Here is a 21,794-nt window from a genome sequence, read left to right on the forward strand (position 1 = left end):
CAGATTACAACACTAAATGTTTGAGATTTAATTCTAAATGTTGGTGTAAGAATACAGAAGAAATTGATGCATTCTCACAAAATTGGTTTGGTGAAAACAATTGGTTAGTACCACCACCAAATGTTGTTTGTAAGGTTATAAGAAAACTGTGCAGTGATAAGGCAAATTGTACATTGGTAGTTCCATTGTGGATTTCTTCACCTTATTGGTTGATGTTACATGATATTTTTGGAAATTTGAAACATTTCATAAAAGACGAGCATCAAATAATGAGCATTAGTCCTGTTGTTCCCGGAAGGGGAAATAATGGTGTATTTGGGAAATATATGAATTTTTCCTTGATTGCATTTAAGATCAGATTTGATTGATTTTATTTTGTATTTTTTGTACAGGGTTAACGCTTGGATGTTTTGTAACAGAAGCAATGGAGGATAGTGGTATCGGAGAGGATCATCCTTTACATGATTTGGTGGATAGTTTTTCGTTGAGACTGCTTGATTCCAGGAGTGACAGTACTGTTAGAAAATATAACTATGCTTTTAAAAAATGGAAAACATTTTCGCATGAACATAATTTGACTTATTTGCCAGCATCGCCTATTCATGTTTCCTTATATTTAGTTCATTTGCTTGATTCAGGTGCTACATACAGTACTATCAATAGTGTTTTTTATTCCATTAAATGGGCCCATGACATGGCAGGTCAGTTAGATCCTACAGAGAATTCTTTTGTAAAAAATATAGTTGAATCAGCTAAACGTACTGCTAAAGCTCCAGTTGTAAAGAAAGATCCTGTCTCCAATGACAATTTGATAAGTTTATGTTCTATGTTTCAAGGGTCGAATGATTTAACAGTAGTTAGGGATCTGGCTATGATTTTACTGAGTTATAGTGCTTTTCTTAGATTTAGTGAGTTGAGTAATCTGAAATGTAACGACATTATTTTTAAGGATAGTTATTTAGTTGTAAAGATTAAAAAGAGCAAAACTGACCAATATAGAGCTGGAGATGAAGTTTTGGTTTCTAAAGGTCAATCAATGGCTTGTCCCTTTGACATGTTATTAAAGTATGTTGGATTGGCGCATTTAGATATTTTTTCAGACAAGTATTTGTTTCGTCCATTGTATAAATCTAAGAACAAGTCTGGTTTAATTCAGGTTAATAAACGGATCAGCTATAGCACAGCTAGAGAATGCATACTGAAGCGTTTGAAATTAGTTGCTCCAGAGTTAAACCTTGGTTTGCACTCTTTGAGGTCTGGTGGTGCCACTGCGGCGGCTAACTCTGACGTTAACGAAAGGTGCTGGAAGCGCCATGGTAGATGGAAAAGCGATTCTAGTAAGGATGGTTATGTGGCTGATTCTATTGAAAACAGATTAAAAGTGTCGAAGAAATTAGGTTTATGATTTATGAATCGCAAGTCTGATGTTTAGAATTATTTTTTGTTTAATTTGAAATTTATTTGTTTCTACAGTCTAGCTATCTTTGTTGTTTTCTATATACACAAGCAGCAAGCTAGTCGACAAACATACGTTTGTGTTTTAGTTGTCTATTGTTAGAAGTGTTGCTATGTTAGGAACATAAGGTATAGAGAAGACTTCCTAATTTCCGTGGCACGTAGTGTAACGGGAATTAATTGTCTTCTCACGTAGTAGTTCGAAGGCGTATGAATTTTTCGGGCGGGAAAAATTATTGTGTTAAATGATAGGTGTATGTATGGTCATTTCTAGCCCTGCTTTACTTGAGTGAACATCAAATTTTTTTTTAATTTGTACGTTAAGAACGTTTTTTAAATATTTTGTATATATAAGTATGTTCAAATTAGCATTAAAGTTAAAACTTTTCGTTATATATATAGGTGGTATGGCTATACAAACGTAATCGGATTTGGTTATTTCAGACTCATTTCTGTCTTCAAATTATTTCATTTAGCCGCAGTCTTTGACTGATAGCAGATTCTTTGTTTTTTAAATGTTTTCTTAAATGTTTTTTGAACATTCTTATATCAAGTGCGGTCCAACACTTGGGGTTTCGCATGGCATTAGGCAAACGGACACAGGTTTCTAAAAGTAGTTTTTCCTGAACGGCCACGAAACATTTAGATATTAGTAGTAGATATTAGAAGTCATCATGATTGCCACAATTTTTTATGTGTATTGATGTGACATGTTTGTACATATTTGTTTAATAAAATCGGCAGCTCAGAATATACACAAGCAGCAAGCTAGTCGACAAACATACGTTTGTGTTTTAGTTGTCTATTGTTAGAAGTGTTGCTATGTTAGGAACATAAGGTATAGAGAAGACTGAGACAACTCTCCATCCAAATACAAATGCCCGTTTAAAGGGGAAATTAAGATTTTGTATTAATACACATTTTTTTTTGTATTTTTATAGCATTAATGATACAAATACAACAACCATAATGATACTGTGATACAGAAATGTTAGAAATGAATTACATAGTTGATAAATTTATCTCAATTAATTTTCACAATTTGTAGTATATTTATTAGTGTTTTATGTGTACATGTCATGCTGCCCATCAAAGGGGCCTTTCTATTTATACAGTAACTTGGAATAACCCAAATCATATTTAACAGAATTTAATACACGTCCGAATGATGAACCAGCATTTGAAACTCAATTCAAGGGAAATAAAAGATATGATACGTCAAGGTTAACAACAGAATTCTTGAATTCGGAAGATTGTGTTAAAAGAATCAGCGAAACTGTCAACCGTATTGAAAATGAACTTTCATCAAATAGATGTATCAACGAAGCATATGGTTCCTTCACTAACTTTTTAATGAACGAAATGGATCTAGCCGGCCTTACTGTAACCAGTCCTCTCAAATATGAATGTAAATCGAAGCAAAGTAAGGCAAATACTTTCTTAAAGCCTTATTGGAGTGACTTACTACAACAGAAGTGGGACGCAGCAAGCAAAAATGAAAAGTTATGGCTTAAATGTAGTGACCACACAAACATTAAACGTAAATTAAAACAAGAGTATTGTGCTGCCCGAAACGATTTTGACAAACATTTACGGAAAGCAAAACGAACTTATCAAAATAAACTTCAAATGGATTTGATGACTGAACTTGAAAAACCGAACTCTCGAGATTTTTGGAAACAAATTGGCAAAATTGGAATTTCAAATGACAGGCGGGATCAGATACCGTGGGAGGTTATTGATGATAATGGCGAAGTTACTATGGACAAAGAACGTGTATTACAAAAGTGGAAAACGGACTATCAAACATTGTTCAACGATCAAACTGACAGCATGTTATATGACGAATGTCACCTAGACAGAATAAAGAAGGGGGAAATTTCATCAGACCCGGAACACGTTGATACATCTTGTTTAAACGAACCTATCACTCGTTGCGAAGTTGAGAAAGCGGTGAGCAGATTAAAATTAAGAAAGGCAGCTGGCATAGACAATATCCCAGCAGAAGTTCTAAAAAACAAAACCTGTATCGATATGTTACAAAATATTATAAATTTTTGTTTTGAAAACGGTGTTTCGCCACTTGAGTGGAAACAAGGAATTATAAATCCATTAGTGAAACCAAATAGTACAGACGTTCGGCTTCCTTTGTCATATCGTGGGATAACACTTTTGTCGGTGCCATGTAAAGTTTACTGTGACATTCTTAATTCTAGATTTGGAGATTGGATTGAAGATTCGGGTGTATTGGTTGATGAACAATGTTGATTTCGTAGAAAGCGAAGCTGCCTAGATCAAATATATAGTCTGTACTCTATCATCAATGACCGTAAATTGTCACGTCTGTCAACTTTTGCCTGCTTTATTGACCTGAAGAAGGCGTTCGACAATGTGAATCGGGACTGTTTATGGTTTAAATTACAAACGTTTGGTGTTAACGGAAAAATCTTGAATGCTGTTAAATCTTTGTATGACAACACAACATGTTCTGTACGTGTTAACAACGTCTTTACGTCAATGTTTCCGGTTTCATGTGGTGTGAAACAAGGGTGTCTGATTTCTCCGACACTTTTTGCTTTGTATATCAATGATTTAGCTACAGAAATTAAGTCTTTGAATAAGGGTATTGATATTGATAGTATAAATGTAAGCATCTTACTATATGCAGACGATATCGTCTTACTAGGTCCAAGTGAGGCAAGTTTACAATGTATGCTTGATTGTGTTAATGCATGGTGCCATAAATGGAGATTAAGTATTAATTGTAGTAAATCAAATGTCATACATTTTAGGCCTAGCTCTGTTGAACGTTCTACTTTCAATTTTTTCTGTGGAAGTCATAGTTTAGTATATGTAGATTCATACAAATATTTAGGCATTTGGTTCAGTGAACATGTAACATGGAATAAAACCGTCAAAGAACTATCTAAATCTGCCAGCCGAGCTTTGAGCTGTTTGACTGTGAAATTTTACGCTTATGGTGGTATGACATATCAAGTGTTCACAAAACTGTATGAAAGTTTGGTACAACCAATATTGTTATATGGTGCATCGATATGGGGACTTACTGAACATAGACTCATTAATAACGTACAAAATAGGGCTAGTAAAATATTCCTTGGAGTGAATAAATTGACTAGCAATACGGCAGTACAGGGTGATTTAGGATGGCTGTCATGTCATGCTAAACAAAGACTGGAAGTTTTGAGATTCTTTTATAAACTCGAAAATTCAGATAATTCTCGTACTTTCTATAAGATACATTTATGGTCGAAACGAAAACGTAGATCCTGGAACTGTAATGTGATTAAGTTATTTCGCAACATGTCTGTAGAACACTTAATGCAGCCCGGAATTAGCAAAGAACTATTTTTTAAAGTGATTAAAAGTAAATTACGAAAACTAGACGAACAGTTGTGGTTTACCAAACTTTGGAATGACAATTCGAATGTGAATGGAAACAAATTGAGGCTATATAGACGTTATAAGAAGGACCTTCAACCTGAACACTATGTTACTAACGCAATGCCACGCCACTTACGAAGTAATTTATGTAAACTTAGATGTGGAACTTTACCTCTGTCTGTCGAGACGGGTCGTTATACGAAACCACCAATACCGTTAGGAGAAAGAATTTGTCCATTTTGTAATAATGCTGTAGAAGATGAAATACACTTTTTGATTAATTGTGACATTTACAGTGACTTAAGGTTTAATTTGTTTCACAGAGCTATGGTCATGGATAATTCTTTTTGTACAAAGTCAGATTTTAATCAATTTGTATTTTTAATTCAAAATGCTGAATTACAATACGAGTTATCTATCTTGGTGCATAATATGATAAGAAGACGTCACGCTCTGAAAAGTAATCTACAGTCTTAATTGTATATTTTCGTAAAAGTCAAAGTTATATTTAATTTATTTATTTTTTAATTCATGATTGTATATTTCTGTAAAAGTCAAAGTAACAGTTATTTTTTAATATATTATTTTTTTTTTAATTCTTTTTTACGTCATACTTAATTTTGTCATATCTATTTTTAAAAGATATGTTTTTTTGGTTTTTTGGTGTGTTTTTTTTTTTTTTTAACTACTTATGTTAATATTTTTTTATTTTTTTTATGATGTGTAATATCCGGATAATTTTAAACATTTTTAACATTTTATTATGTTTTTATTTTGTATTTGTTAAATAGATATATATTTGTATATATAGTGTCTCATAAGCCTTTCTAGGCTGGGTATTTGTCTTATTTTATTATTGTGCAATGTATATTATATAAACTGTATAAACAATCTGTAGACAAGTATGTGACACTTTAATAAAATAAATTATTTATTTTATAATAATAGCATGCAGCGTTTTGTCAAAGAACACCTCCTCCATTTTTCAAAAAGTTCATTAGAAGGTACCAAGACCTTATAGATAAATTTCAAGTGTCAATTTCACAAATGGTTTTGAGTTATATATGATCATATATTCTAGGCTCCAATTGTGTACCATTTAAATTTTGCAGTTTTTCCTTTACTTGTATAAAGAGGTGTTACAGAGTGTTTATTTATTTGACTGTCTAAAACTTCAGTGGAAATATGTTATTCAGATAGTTAACAGGTCTTAAAACTGTGACAAAGGCTCCCCAAGCGGCTAATAAATTGCATTATATAACTTCAAATGTAACTGTTGATGGCCTGTGTTGATTAGTTTATAGCAAACTTCAAATAACTTTAATAGCATAATATTACAACATAAACTTTGTCAACAGTGCACTGCATATATACAAAATGGAATTATGCAATAATGCCTAGTACATGTATTATTGCTATATTGTTATAAAATTTATTTGAATAAATGAAAGGGCATATATTAAACGAAAAATAATAAAATCCACTCACTTTATGCTAAATATTACAATTCTATAGATCAATATGATATTTATCTATCAATGTGTTCTTTTAATAGAATGTTCTAATTAGCCATCAGACTATAGAATGAAATGACAATCTACTGGTACCCTGTTTTAAACAGTGTAAATGTACTATTTACCATAAATAATTCACAAACATTATGAATGAATTGAAGTATAGGAGAGGGATGTTAATAAACAGCAGCCCAACAACACAGCAATAATGAAAGATATCTCAAGCTTTTTACTTTAACATGGGGGTGGAAAACTTTGGGTTTCTTTAATTGGTATTTTGAACTTCCTTGATACGGGATAAAACAATTTTAGAATGAATAAAAGTACTTTCAGTTAACTATATTCAATGTACAGATTCTAAATGATTTGTGATGTTTCTAGTTTCAGTTTAGACACATTTATTTAAATTTACACATACCAAATACATCCAGAGTTTATTTTTTCAATTTTTAATATGTAAAAGATATCTTACAGCTGTACATGCATAAAACATGAATCTTAAAAGAAAGTTCATTAAAATTCAAATATTTCAAACATGCAATGCATCATAATATTTATTTCACCAATACACCATTTTAAATCGAATGAAAATGCATTACTGAGTGATAAATTTCCATTTCTGTTAATAATTCATTAAAATTGAGAATGGAAACAGGAATGTTAGTTTATTATATTTTCAAAACATTCTAAGCATGCTAAGGTTAACAACATCACATTACAAGCATGACATCATTGGTTCACAAATTACAAAAGATTAATTATTCAAATATCTACTGCTTGTATTTAACAGTGCTATAAAAATAAATCCTGGTGAGAACACTGCATGAGACTCCTCAATATTTCCTAATCTCATGCTTTTACTACACTATCACATTGTCACAGATTAACAAGTGTAGTGATCAATTACAGAAAAGAGAAAACCCACTGTTTATTGGTCAATAATTACTGTTATTCTTCAAAGGGTGGAAGCTATGACACCTAGGTTATAAAAATATTTATAGGCTGGAGAGGAGGAATTTCTCCCAATTCAGATGGCAATGATTAGGTGACATTGTTTTATCAAGGAGGTTATATTAGAAGGAGAGAGGACGAAAGACGATAATTACACATAAAATGTTACCGACTTTTCTGTAAGTGGGTGTTAATTAGTTGAGATCGACTCTGTCACAGAGGGAGATTTTGTCCTAATTACATACCCGAGTAAGAACGGAAACACCCGAGGTGTCTTAAACTGACCGGATATACAATTATTGAAATGTTAATCAGTTTTTTGTGATACTTTTTATTAAGTAATTTAAAATTAAAATGTTATGTTAAAAGTAAACTTATTACCAATAGAAATAAAACGAATATCCGTCTCATTGCCGTCAATGTTAATATCAACAGTCATAACAGAAAGTCACTTTTACGTTGTTTCCGATAAATTTCTCTATGTTTCAATTGCAAATATTCCTTCCGGTCGTTACCGGTCACCGTAACTAAAGTACTTTGCATATTCGTATATTTTCTATGATTATTACCTGCCAATTCTCATAAGCAGGAATTGACCGGTGAAGCAAAAATCTTTGTTTAAAGCAATGTAGTGTTGAATAAAAATCGCTCACTAACTTTCCTTTAAACCCTCATAACTTGTCATTTCTTTATCTTTTTTCACCGTAGACAGACGGTTGATTTTGAAATTGTCCGTCAAATCTTTTTCCAAATCATAAACACCTATGCACTGCACTGTAACTAAAAATACACCTGAACTTTAATGACCCAGTCACTGATAACAATCACGTGACACATGCGATTTATCTAATAGTCTGAACTACTCGCGGTAACAGCCCGGTACATCAGAGGGCCATGTCAAGTGGGTGATAAACATGTCGGTTTCTTTATAATTTTATCATTTTTCTCTGATCGAACTGCTATCCTGGGGATGCTAATTTTGTATTAAGCAGAGTGTTCACTCTCCTTCTAATATAACCTCCTTGGTTTTATGAACAAATTATTATCCTAGGAAAATGTAATATAAGGTACATGATGTAACAAGTAGCAGCTACCAGAAAGGAGCTTTTTAAATCTTGCACAACACTGAAAGCAGAACAAAAATGGAGGATCAGTACTAATTTATGAATTCACTTGATTATCATTTAAATACTGAAGAATTTAGTGTAAATTGAATATCAGTGACATTTTTTAATATACTTAAACATTTTAGTACAAGCTCTTTCCATCTGATTTTTACACTTTTTATACAACTAATAATGAATAAAATAAGAAATCTAAAATTGCTTAAATTCTAACCTGTTCTTCAAGTCTCTTGTTCTGAACAAGATAAGGCTTACTGTATCTGTACCGAGACTTTGATTGTCCATATCTGAAGCTCCTGACAATACTGGGTAAAACCTCATGTTGATACTCTCTTGAATCTTCTTTTAATGAAGACAAAAGCCCTGTAAAAAACATATATTCCAATTTTTTTTAACAATACAAGAGGAATTATATGGTTAATAAGTACCATTGTATTGTGTCCTTCATGAAGCTGATCTTTATACTTGTCAGCCAACAAGGTACATTAATAAATGCAATGAGGTAAAATCTAGCCCTATACACAGATTCATCACATTGATAACAATTCTTTGTTAGGAGGCCACAGTCCATACCCTTCACAACTTCAATCCCAGCCCACCCTTTAATATTCTTAGAACTTTAGGACTAGAAAAATATATAGCACATACCAGTACATGTACAATATAAATTGACAAACACAATATTTAGAAGTTATGCTTGTTACAACAAATTAAATAATTGACTTGAATGTCTAATTTCTTAAACCCTGCAATCAATGTTTCCTAGACATGTTTCAAATCCAGATTATTTTATAACACATTAACCTAAATCTCTATTTTTTTAAATTTGTATTTGAAGTAAAAAAGAAAAAACTTGAAAAAGTTCTATTTTAATTTCCTCTTAATCTATTGATCACGTCAAGGAATTGTATATTTAAAAGGAATGGAAACGTCGCTCGAGATCAATCGGGATACCCACAGCGCACCCGCAGAGCTATAAACCATGTCTGGCTCAGGCGGAAGTATGATGAATAATATAAAAAATCATGACGGAGTTCCATTTCCTGTCATATAAATCGATCTTTTAATTCACGGGGTCATCTTGCTTGAGACGATATAAATGAGAGAGAAATCCGAAATCTAGTATAAACTTTTATTCCCAGCAAAAAGTAAGGCCTTAGGTATCATTTTAATGCCTCATCAAACATACGTTTGTAATATTGTATTGAGTAAATTCTCATTAGAATAGACCTCGGTCTTGAAAATTGAGGGAGTTTCATCCGGATTACAAAACAAAAAATACTGTGTTTTGATTTTTTTCTAAAAACTTGAAAACTAAGAAGTGTAAAACAAAACAGTTGATATCATTATGAAGCTGAAACCGTATTCTATCACTTACGCCCTTTTTGAAGTTTCTTGTTACTTTTAAAAAATTTCTACGATTTTTCGAAATTTCAGTTTTGAGTTTCAATATTCTGTCAAAATATGTCTATCAATCTGGGAGTGCACTACGATTTTTTTATTATATTGGAAAGTTGAAAGAAAAAAGTGAGAAAATGAGATATCATTTTAAAGAAGGACTATTTTCCTACAGTTTGGTCTAAATTACGAATGCTAAATGTAATTGGTACAATATATATGATTTTATTTCGAAACATGTTGAAAATTTGAAGTTGTGCATCAACAAATACATCGACACTTTGTATTTTGGTATAAGTTAAATAACTACTTGAAATAGATGTGACATTGACATATAATTTAAAAGCTTAGTATTTTTTCTATCGCATAGTGTTGGTTTTATGAAAATGGTGATAAAAACAAATTAGCTATGATTTTTCAAAATCCCATGTTTATAGTTCACATTGACGCCATTTTTTTTGAAATAACAGACAAGAAATATATATATACCATGTACGATGATATGCATTTTTTTGGTCAAATGCTGCTTTAGATACTAAATCGTTGTTTGATAATGCAGTTTGCCATTATTTTAGCGATGCCGCAAATTACTATACGAAACAGCAAAACTGTTCCTTCCTTTTTCCCCCAGAGCAGTAGTCGAAAGGCCGCAAAAGTATTCTTTTGGTGTTAAAATAAATAAGATGCGAATGTGGGAAAGTTAACTGTTTCTAATTAGAAAATGTATTGCATCTCTGCATAATTTAGCATTAATTAACAGGTGAGCTCGACATTATTAATTTTTAACATCTTAAAAGTATGTAAGACACAAATTAGCTGATCATTGATACATGATATATTATACCTGCAAATTGGAACATCCCGCATGCCGTTGTTTATATTATAACACCTGTAATCTGAGTTCTTTTATCTAGATAATATACTGCAGTTGTTTAAATTACATTTTCTTTCCTTCATAATGATTTATTAACTTCTTTCTTTAACAGTCATTTAGTTACATTATTAAAATGTCCTTTATTTTGCATGAAAATTTGTTAACACTCGTTAAATGTCCGATATCATCTGATTGTGACATACCTTCATGAAATATCAAGATAAAAAAAAATGAATAATAAGTTTTTTATTAGTAACTTTGCATGTGGTTGTATTGGGGTTTTTTTTTCTTGGATTAATTTATTTTTCGTTTCATGATTTATCACTTAGCTACTTTACCACGTCCGTCCGTACTACACAATGTAAGTACCGTTACTCTACAATAGAATGTGTTTTTCAAATTATCTTCCAAAAAAAAACCAATAATATGATTTATTTTACACCAAGCAAATTGAAACAGAATGCCCCTTAGAATGATGTTTTAGTCATTTTTTTTAATACAGAAACATGCCAAAGAAGAACAAAATATCATTGTCAAGTTAGATAACTAGTGTCAGGTTAAATGACCACGTTCGATAACTTCTACCAGATAAATAATGAGCCAGTTAGAGCGATGGAGTGTAATTAACACCCGGTCAAAGCAAGAGATGCAACATAATATTTTCTTTGAAGTCGGCCGCGTTTCCATTCCTTTTAAATATACAATTCCTTGATCACGTTGAAATACTATTATCCTAAAACAATGGACATAATTAATGCAAATTGCATTCCTTTTATATGTTACATCTTTAGATAAATGAAATGAAATCTTAGATCTTTATAAAAAATAAATTCCTTTTTCTTCAATTTCTATCCTTTGAGCAAAAACACTTTGATTCAAAAGTTAATTACACCTTATGTAAGAATCCTGGATTTTGATTGGTTGATAGACAGGGTATTTTTCACCAATTTACTGTCATCAAATGAATATCATTAATTTTTTTACGCCGCCTGGGTATTTGCCAAAATGATTTGCCTTTTTTACCCTCTCTGCCGTGGTATTTGCCAAAAAATACTCTATCCTACTTGATGCTTGTAGCATCACAATCATCAATGCGTTTTGGAACATTAACATTCTGTGTAATTAAACAGATATAGCATGTTATTGAGGGGTATTTGCGAAAAATACCAGTCTTGAGAATGAATTTCCCTCGCCTTACGGCTAGTAGAATTTAACACACTGGTATTTTTCGCAAATACCCCTCCTTAACATGATATATCTGTTTAAAAACACACATTTTTTAAATTAAAATCATTTGGAACATCTTCTTTACATTAGTACATGTACAAATGAATGCTTTAAATTTGTGTAATAATTTTTTGGAAAAGTTTCATCACTATTAAATTTTCATGATTTTACTGCATTCTTATTTTAAATTGCAGTCTGCATTCTTATTTTAAATTGCAGTGTGTTCATATAATTTAAAATAATTAAGTTTATTGTATTTTTTTTGGATAAAAATTGGTAAAATACTCTTCATATACCATGTATACTAATAAATTAAATGATATTTTAAATAAATATTGGGGTCAGGTACTCATTTTCAACTATAGACTATTCTATGGGAAAATACAAAATGTGTACCCTTTTCTGATATTCCATATCTAGACACCATGCCAATTAATATTGCACATAAGCAACCCTATATTTCTCCCTGTTCATACATGTAACTGTTTTTGTATGGCATAAACATGATAAAAGGAAAATAAAGAACAATCACTGTTTTTGTATGGCATAAACATGATAAAAGGAAAATAAAAAACAATCACATTTGTCTTTATTTTTTAACAATGTAAATTGGGTTTAATTGCCATGGGCCAGCTGGAGACTTCTTAATTTTGCCCATACAAATAAACTAAAAAATACACAAATATATTTGCTCTTACAATTTTTTTTTGTAAGAATTTAGGCAATAGATGCACTTTGATATATTTTTTTTATGGGTAGTTTTAATTCCACCAAAATTGGCAGAACCAAAGTTATAATGTGAAAAATATAATTACGCCTTTGACCTCTGCAGGTTTGTCCCTCTCAACAGTAGCAATGTTGACATGTTTGTGTACCAAAACGAAAGGTTTACAGTTTTCTTTTCTTTCTTTTTTTTATCATAATTTGGATGTTTCATCATGAAAAAAGTAAACCATCATCACTGATCATCACTCAGTTTGAAACAATTTTAATAGTAAGCAAGATCGGAAAATATATTTAGTTTCAATTCATAAATGGTTAAAGGTATCTTACCATAATCAATTATCTTTTTGGGAATCACAAACTGGTCTACAAAATCCTTGCGATGTTTATTTTCATTTGTATTGCCGCAAGCAATTGACAAATTAAGATTTTGGTCTGCAACTATAGTCAGAATGTCACTACTTGCGTTAACCGCATCAACTGATGATTTATCATTGTGCATATATTGTTCAGTGTTACCTGTTGTTTGCATGTAATCTAGTTTTTCCCAAATGTTATCCATCTTTCAACTTGCATATCACTACTTTAAAACTTCTTATCTGCTTCAGTGCCATTGATATCAATACAGCATGATCTATTCGGAATACAAATTTTACTTTCACATGCAATTTGATTGGCTGTTTTGGTTGGGCTTGTATCAGAACATCTCGGAACTTATCCCTGAACAAAATTGGCGGGGAAATCGTGTCGCTCAATTATTAAATTATTGATTAATATTGATACTTTGTTTTATTTCCGGGAAAGATGTCACTGCAAAAATCAAGATGATTAAAACCAGGTGTTACAAGTTAATGCGGACGACTTTTTTTTAAATATAAAATTTCCATATTAGATCGAGGTTATGACGGGCGCCGCAGATTTACAGTTTGGTCTTGTGGACAGTTGTCTCTTTGGCAATCATACCCAGGGGCGGATCCAGGACCTCGATGTCTGGGGGGGGGGGGGCACCATGAAACAATTTTTATATATATATATAAATGCATGTGTGAGTGGGTGCTAGGTTTGTTTTGTTTTTTTGTTGTTTTTATTGAGGATTTTTGTTGGTTTTTATTTTGTTGGTTTTATTTATTTTTATTTTTTTTTTGGGGGGGGGGGGAGGGGGGGGGTCAGATCACCGTTTCTATATTTCGATATGTTTTCAGGGTTTTTTTTTATCTTTTCACTTTACTGCCAATGGATCTTTATTATATTCGACCTATATTTGCCACTGGACGTACATTTAACAACTGCAACATTCAAACAATATTTTTTTTTATATTTTATCACCTCTATATTCTCTTATCTATATTTTTTTGCCTCTCTTCCAGACTTACTTTTTTGCACATTATTCTAATATCTGCAAAACACCTTCATATCTTCATAAATGGTGACCTTTTGCATAGCCTCATACATGTACATGGTAATTGAAACAAGAACAATAAAAGCAAATATAACTGCATGCTTCGGCTTTTAGAGAAATGTATAAATCCTATATTCTGTTACAAACTTAATTTTAACGAAAATCAAATAGCCTTTTATTAATTTTTATTTAATAGGAAATGTCAAGTTATTTTTTCTGGACAGTGGGAAAGCATTAGGGGAAGGGGAGGGGGAGAAAAACAAATTGTTGATTTCCCTTGAAAATAAGAGGGGAATGAAATATAACATTCCGTTTAAAAAAAGTTATCCCAAAAAAAATAGTTTAATTTGTTGCTGAATAAACTCACAAAAAGAAAGTTTTGGAAAAAACGTACATTAACAGGAAATGTTTGTACATATTCTTCAAAAACACAGATCAGAAGTTTCACCTGGTAATCGATCTTTATCGGTATTGCATTATAAACCAAAACAAATTTGTACTATTCCAATCAACATGTAAATGTATTTTACATAAAAGCTTTTGCATAGAGACATTACACACAGGTGTCAATATTTACACACCCACCGATAATTAAGTTGTCATAAATCATGGACGCTGGTATTCATTAACGGCCAGTTTAAGAAGTCTAATCAAGTTGTGACAATTTCCGCACTAGATAAGAAGTTTCAGTTGCAATAAAATAATGTTAGAAAAAAATATTTTGTGACCTAAACTGGGGGGGGGGGGGAGGGGGGCACGTGCCCCTTGTGCCCCCCCCCCCCCCCGGTAAATCCGCCACTGATACCACATCTTCTTTTTTTATCATAACACAGTGGGGCAGAAGTGCGATCAGTTATTCATTTAACCATCAAATACAGTCATTCAATTTGAAATAGATTTAAAAATGTATATATTAAATGTAACAATATGCAGAAGTTATTACAAAGACAATTTAATAAAATTGTATTATATGTCTCTGATATTATAAATTTGAAGTTTCGGGTATTATCAACCACCATGACCACCAAGGCTATCCACCATCGAGAGCTTGTAGCTTATATACTGAATTCAACTTTCGGCATAACAATATGGTTTTGGTTTACTATTTCACACGGTCACCTAGATGTACAAGTACATCAAATAAGACAAGGGCTTTGTCGACCGTGTTGATCTGACACAGTTAGGCTGATTTCCGGCATATTTTCAATTTTGCTAGCAACAGAGACATATAATACATATGTATTATATGTCTCTGCTAGCAACTTCACGGTAATCTGTAAATATCTCAAAAGTTTCGACACTTTGACTTCGAATATCGGAATTGTTCTACAAATGAGATAAAAATATTTACAATTAACAAAAGTTTCCGCCGTTTATGATTTTTATACGTTTAAAAAACTTAAAAACATATTCTTTCCACTGATTTAAATTGTAGGTGAAAGGATTGTGATCTTAAATATAATTTTAATTTATTCCAGAATTTATTCCGCCGTCCGTAAAAAAACCATAAAACAGGTGTTACATGTTAATGCAGACGATTTTTTTAATAAGTGGATGTAGAAACATATTGTTGTGAGATCTTTTAATATATTTTGCATAATCTATATCAAGTTCAGGCGAGAGTTCAGGTGGGACAGAAGTGTGATGTGTTCATAATTATCCGGTACACAAATAAGAATGAATTACAGTAGCACTAAAAAAGTTAATACTATTGCTGCAAATCTCTGCATACAAAACCTACAGAAATTCTCTAATTCGATGAACATTAGAATCCGTGGTCATAGGCGGATCCAGGGGGGGGGGGGGGGGGGGGGGGTGGCCCTGCCCCCCCCCCCTTTTGTGGGAAAAAATTGGTTGATTATATAGGGAATAATTGAAGCATGACTGGAGCGGGCCCCCTCTTAGGTCAGTCAGAGGGCCCCCTTAGGAAAAGTTCTGGATCCGCCACTGGTGGTTCACCGGTACCCACGAAACCCACAAAAATTGATATCCAACGAATAATAATTAATCCACAGTATATAGATTTAACTAAGATTTAATGTGGTATGAGTGCCGCAATAAGACAACTCTCCGTGCATTCAGGTCACAATTTGTAAAACGTAAACCATTATAGGTCGAAGTATAATTTGGCTCATACCATATACCATGCATTGACCATCCAGCAGAACTAGCGTGATTTTGAATAAATAAAACAAGATTGGTGGGGCTCCTAAATTTAAAACTTTGCGGTGTAGAAAAACGGATAATTTTAATTAACTATTGCTGTACAAACGACCTACTGATGATTCGATCGGCAATGGTTGTTCGGCAACTGTTAGTTCAAGTTTCTTTTGGTGTATCATAAGGTTCATAAAACTATAATTATACACTGGCTTTTCTTTTTTTGTATCATCAACAATTAACGCTCATAATCCTGAGCTAAGGTTTATATAAAATAAACTCTTTATATGATATGGATATATCAGGATTGAAATTTTGTATTTGCGCCAGAAATCAAAAACTATAATTAGTGACGCTCGAATAAAAAAGCTAAATAAAGTACGAAGTTGAAGGGCATGTGCTAAAAGGTGGAGTGGAGTGGAGTGGAGTGGCATTATGGAGTGTTGGAGTGGAGTCATGGAGTGAAATAATTAACATATCCAAAATTCAATATCCATCTAAAATCATTTGTAATAGTTTGTTTTTTTTCAAATTGCAGCACACAATGATTTTATATTATTTCATTTGTCATTTTTGACTTTTTGAAGTTGGGTTGCATTTTGTGACAGCTTAGTTTGAGGTGGGATTATGTTGTTTATCGTGTACTTTTCTTTACTGTCCTGAATTGTAGTGTATTCTTAATCAGAATATTTATAAATAATTTTGTTAACAATGGACTTATAATGATATTGTTATAAAATTAAATTTTCAATCAACATTTTCACTTTGATTCGATCTTACATGTTAATTTAATGACTATACTTAATATAGTTAGTTTCCTTCAATTAAAATTAGATAGTGAAAGTGTATCTAGCCATCATTACTATAACCTCAGAAACTAAATAACTTTAAATTGATAGATGAGAAATGTTGCTGATTTTGATTTATTTGATAAAATAAAGAGATGTTTAATCAAAACAAACCACACATTATATGCATGTTATGAAAACAAGATTGAAAAGCATAAATAAATTAATATATATAAATTTAGATACAGAAAACATTTTTAACAAATTTTATTGTGAAATGAAGACTTTATCTATTGTCCAGTTGAATTCCTAGCGATTCTGCTCATCTGATAAACTTTGCTTTATTTTGTTATGGATTAAAACATCTTTGAATTTCCACGTATATTCAATGTCTGTCAACACATTGTCAGTTTAATTCTTATTTTTGGATGCGACCTAAAAGTTTAAATTTTTTCCATATGAATCTGATGTGAAGATCCAAATTTAATTGGACATGTTTGATATTGAAATGTAGAATAAAATTATTGACTGGTCATTGAATAAAACTATATATTTTATATCAAACAAACAAAGGTTTGATTCTTGATTAAATAAAAGAACAGAGTTCCAATGTAACCTGCGTTACACACATTTTATATCTCCAAAGGTCATAACTATTTTAAAAAATCGATCGTCCACATTATAGAACTTGCCCAAAATATTACAGATAGATATTAACCATAGTAAACATAAGTTTTTAAAAAAAATCTGGCAAGAAATGCACCCGTGAGAGCACAACCAAGACTGAACTGACACACAGACGGACAGACACTGAACACCCGATATTTCCATGCCCCAAACAATGTGTTACGCAGAGGAGAGGGAGGGGGGGAACAAAAATAACTTAAATGAACGATACATGTATGTTGGCATGCCACAGATACATAGATCTTTTACCAAAATTAGAAAATTCATATCTTTTTCAGTTGAAACATATAGAATCCAAGTGTTGTTTTTCTCGCAAAAGACTGTTCTGTTGGTGCTGTTGTTTTTGTATATACTAGTAATTCATAATTTAAAATTTGCTTTGCATGTACAATTATTTACACCAGAATGTTGATAACTAAGGTAAAATTTCTGAAAAAATGCCCATCACACATCCGGCAAGGTGAATTATATTGGTATAATTTTCTTGAATGCAGTTGGACGCTGTTGAAACATTAAAGCTACATATGTATACAAAAATATCTTATAAATTGTTTAAATTCCAAAATTATTTACCCCCCCCCCCCCCCCCACAACTCCACTACACTTTTTTCATAACTCCATGTTTTCACTCCATGACTCCACTTAAAAACTCATGCACTCCAACACTCCACTCCAACACTCCACTCCACCACTCCACTCCACTCCACTCCACTCCACTCCACTCCACTCCACTCCACCTTTTAGTACATTCCAAGTTGAAGCGCATTGAGCACCAAAAAATTCCATAAAGGTTTGTCAAATATACAGCCATGGTAAACTAAAATTCCTGAGGTTGAAAAGCCTGAGCATTTCAAAAATTAAAGTTTTATAAACAGTTAATTTATAATTTTGACCATATCAATGATTATTCATGTCAACACATAAATGCTGAATACCGGGCTATTGATACCCTTGGGGATAAAATTACTTCGTACCTCTATACTAGTATTATTAATAAAATGAGAATGGAAATGGAGAATATGTCAAGGAGACAACAACCCGACCAAAGAGCAGACAACACAGCGATAAAATCCTGCACCAGAAGGCGGGCCCCAGCTGGCTACCAACCAAAAATGTTAAACGTGTTTTTGAGATCTCAATTAACCCTCCCTATGCATCTAGCAAATGTAAAAAAAGAAACACACAACAATCAGTAAAACTCATTTTAAAAGAAGTCCGAGTCCAATGTCAGAATAGGTATTTACAAACAAAAGAAACTAAGCAAAATGACACTGATACATAAATTAGCAAAGGACATGCCAGCTCCAGACCTCAATTTTCAGTATCAAATTTTGCAAGCAACTAGAACACAAGGAAAAACAAATTATTATTGGTAAACATTTATACTAAAATATGCAGGACTCTGTACCCCGATTGTCACGCTGATGTGTGTTTTTAAACGTAAGAAAAAGAATTGTTTGTAGATTTCGAAGAAAAATCGCTATAGAGAAGAGTCAATCTCCAACGATCTCCCCCGTTTTCTTTAATATTGAAAGTGTAGCAGCAGCTACTGAACAAATACTGCTTCAAAGAAACAAGTTAAGTTGATTTATTCATCGACATGACATCATTACATATAGAGTTTGTGCAGTCCATCGCACTTTGGCGTAGCATAATAATGCCACCATCCCACTTCAGTGTAATTTAAAACGCATATCGTTGTTGATACTAAATTCGACAATGATACACAGATCAGAGTCCCGACAATTACAGAACATAATACGAATATGTTCAGACAAAGCCGTGTATACAATGCGGTACAGCAGACTGCGTTCCGACAGTACATGATCGTCCCGTATATGGCCACAGACAGTTTTCTCTCGGATATCTTGCGTCAGCGTCTGTTAAGTGTCTGGTTATTGTCTGATCTTTAGTCGGATCACATTCGGTGAAATCGGGACGCTTTTGAGACAGATTCGTTTTCACGCTTCCTGAACTATATGTGATTGTTGTCGTGATTCGATAATTGTTTTACAATTTTTGATTAAAGATTGAATTTAAATGAAGTTGGAATTATCACGTGTATTCTGGCTTTCTAAAGTTATAACAAATATATCCATGATAGATATATAAACTCATATTAAAGTCGAAAACGAACTAGCAATGCCATGACCATGGCGAAAAGGATAGAAATTGGAAAACATGAAAGAAAATACAAGTCTTTCGAAGTCAATACAACCAGATCCTTTAACAAGCTGTGAACGACTTTGCTTACCAAGTATATGTTTATTTTCTTAAAATGCACTGTAAATTAACTAAAGGAGAAGAACTACAACTTTATTATCACATGGTTATAACCAAATATAAAATGTCTAAGGCCAACCAACTTTATATGGTTAAGGATAAACGAAACATTTTTATCACTGATATGTAAATTTTAGAACTCAATAAATTTAAGGTTACGAATATCCAGTCTTTGTAAATTTGCCAATAATTACAGAGTTATCTCTCTTTATACATTTATCTAGATCTTGTCAATATAAAAAAGAAGATGTGGTATGATTGCCAATGAGACAACTGTCCACAAGAGACAAAAAAAAAACCACAGAAATTAACAACTACAGGTCACCGTACGGCTTTGTCTAAGTCGTTTCAGACACTACTGTTAATGAATGTTGTAAATGGCTTTGATACGGATGTGGTTGCCAGTGTTTACACTACTTTACAGATGTTACAAACAATCGAGTTTCGTGGGCAGATGAGTAACACGTATTTAGCAGTGTATCATGTGTAAAGGGCAGGCGGATCATGTTGTTTGCCTGTTCATCGACAATATGTCGCTATTTTTCCAACTTCATTCATTCATTCATTTCTTTATTTCCTCTATCAAGAGATTCAATGAACAACATATATATCAACAAAAGTTTACAAAACAGGCAACACAATACAATATTACACTATTTACAATAACTATAGCATATTACCAAAAGACCATTTTAACGGATAATTGCTCTCACTAATGCAAGCTCTTACCTAATTCGACAAAACTGAGTCACTATTTGGAGTAGATATAGGAAATCAGTTTCTGACTGGACTTAAAAGGATACACACAATGATTTCACTGGTTTGTCGATCCTCGAGAGTCCCGACAAAGACGAAGCCCTAGTATGTGTAAGAAAGTTATTTTCAATGATTTATGATCAGAAAAAAAAATGAATTATTTCTTTATTCTTCGTGAAATGAATAAAATGCGTGTCAAACTTGTCACTAGTAAAATATAAGTAATGTTGCTTCTCTGATGAAAATGCATGTTTTAAGTACTATATTTTCAAACTACGATTTGAGCAGCATCACACATTGCTAAACCCCTATTTCATCATCATTGGATGAAATAATAATACCTTTCACTCCATGAATTTTGAAAGACATACACATCAATAGTATTCTTGAAAGATCTTACGTTTTATGCAAAACTGTTGCCATATTTCTTATTGACGACATTAATGTTTCGAATGTTCTTATTCTGACGAATCCATTATATCTAATATACCCAAATAGTATGTTTGGCGATTAAATTGTCGAGTTTGGTCACCGTACTAAATTAAATGTACATACACACTTAAATGACCATTGAACAATCCTCACTTAAGAAGTTTGTATGTAAAATTACATATTATTTTAAGTTAATAAACATTTTCTACACTAAATAACCAGATGGTTTTGATTTGACTGTTCTTATGATTAAAATAAGAGTAACATTTTGCAATGCTAGCTAACATACGATGTCTATCACCCTTAAATTTGTTGCAATCAAAAAGAAAATGAGCCTCGTCGTCGACAGCATTGGTAGAGCATTTATTACATATTCGGTACATATAGATATAACGCCGCTATAACATGTCGCTTGGGAGTTGAGACACTGCAGGAAATATTATCGGTTAACAATTTCGTGATGGTGACTTTAACTTGTGTAGTATTCTTCAATCATAACATATGTGTAAGGAACACAACCCTTTGAGTGAAGTCCGTATAAATCTAATGAACATGCAGATCTAAGCGCAGCGCTCTAACTGCGACATACAGGGAGAGGACATGTTATTGCTCAGAAAT

At 32.3% G+C, this 21,794-nt stretch overlaps 1 protein-coding gene across 4 annotated transcripts in view; it reads right to left on the reverse strand.

Annotated features, from left to right (window-relative positions):
• Positions 1 to 13,374, reverse strand: part of LOC134688472 (uncharacterized) — a 48,569-nt gene extending 35,195 nt beyond the window's left edge. For 3 of the 4 annotated variants that reach the window (XM_063549222.1, XM_063549211.1, XM_063549232.1), the window contains exons 1-2: positions 13,002 to 13,338; positions 8,664 to 8,812 (exon numbers count right to left, since the gene is read on the reverse strand). In XM_063549222.1, coding sequence (XP_063405292.1) covers positions 8,664 to 8,812; positions 13,002 to 13,233 — 381 coding nt within the window. In that variant the 5' untranslated portion in view covers positions 13,234 to 13,338. Of the gene's footprint in view, positions 1 to 8,663; positions 8,813 to 13,001 lie in introns of all 4 variants that reach the window. The other variant, XM_063549239.1, reaches the window with a different exon arrangement.
• Between the last annotated feature and the right edge of the window lie 8,420 nt (positions 13,375 to 21,794).

This window comes from Mytilus trossulus, chromosome 1 (genome assembly GCF_036588685.1).
Source record: "Mytilus trossulus isolate FHL-02 chromosome 1, PNRI_Mtr1.1.1.hap1, whole genome shotgun sequence".
NCBI classification, from domain to species: domain Eukaryota; kingdom Metazoa; phylum Mollusca; class Bivalvia; order Mytilida; family Mytilidae; genus Mytilus; species Mytilus trossulus.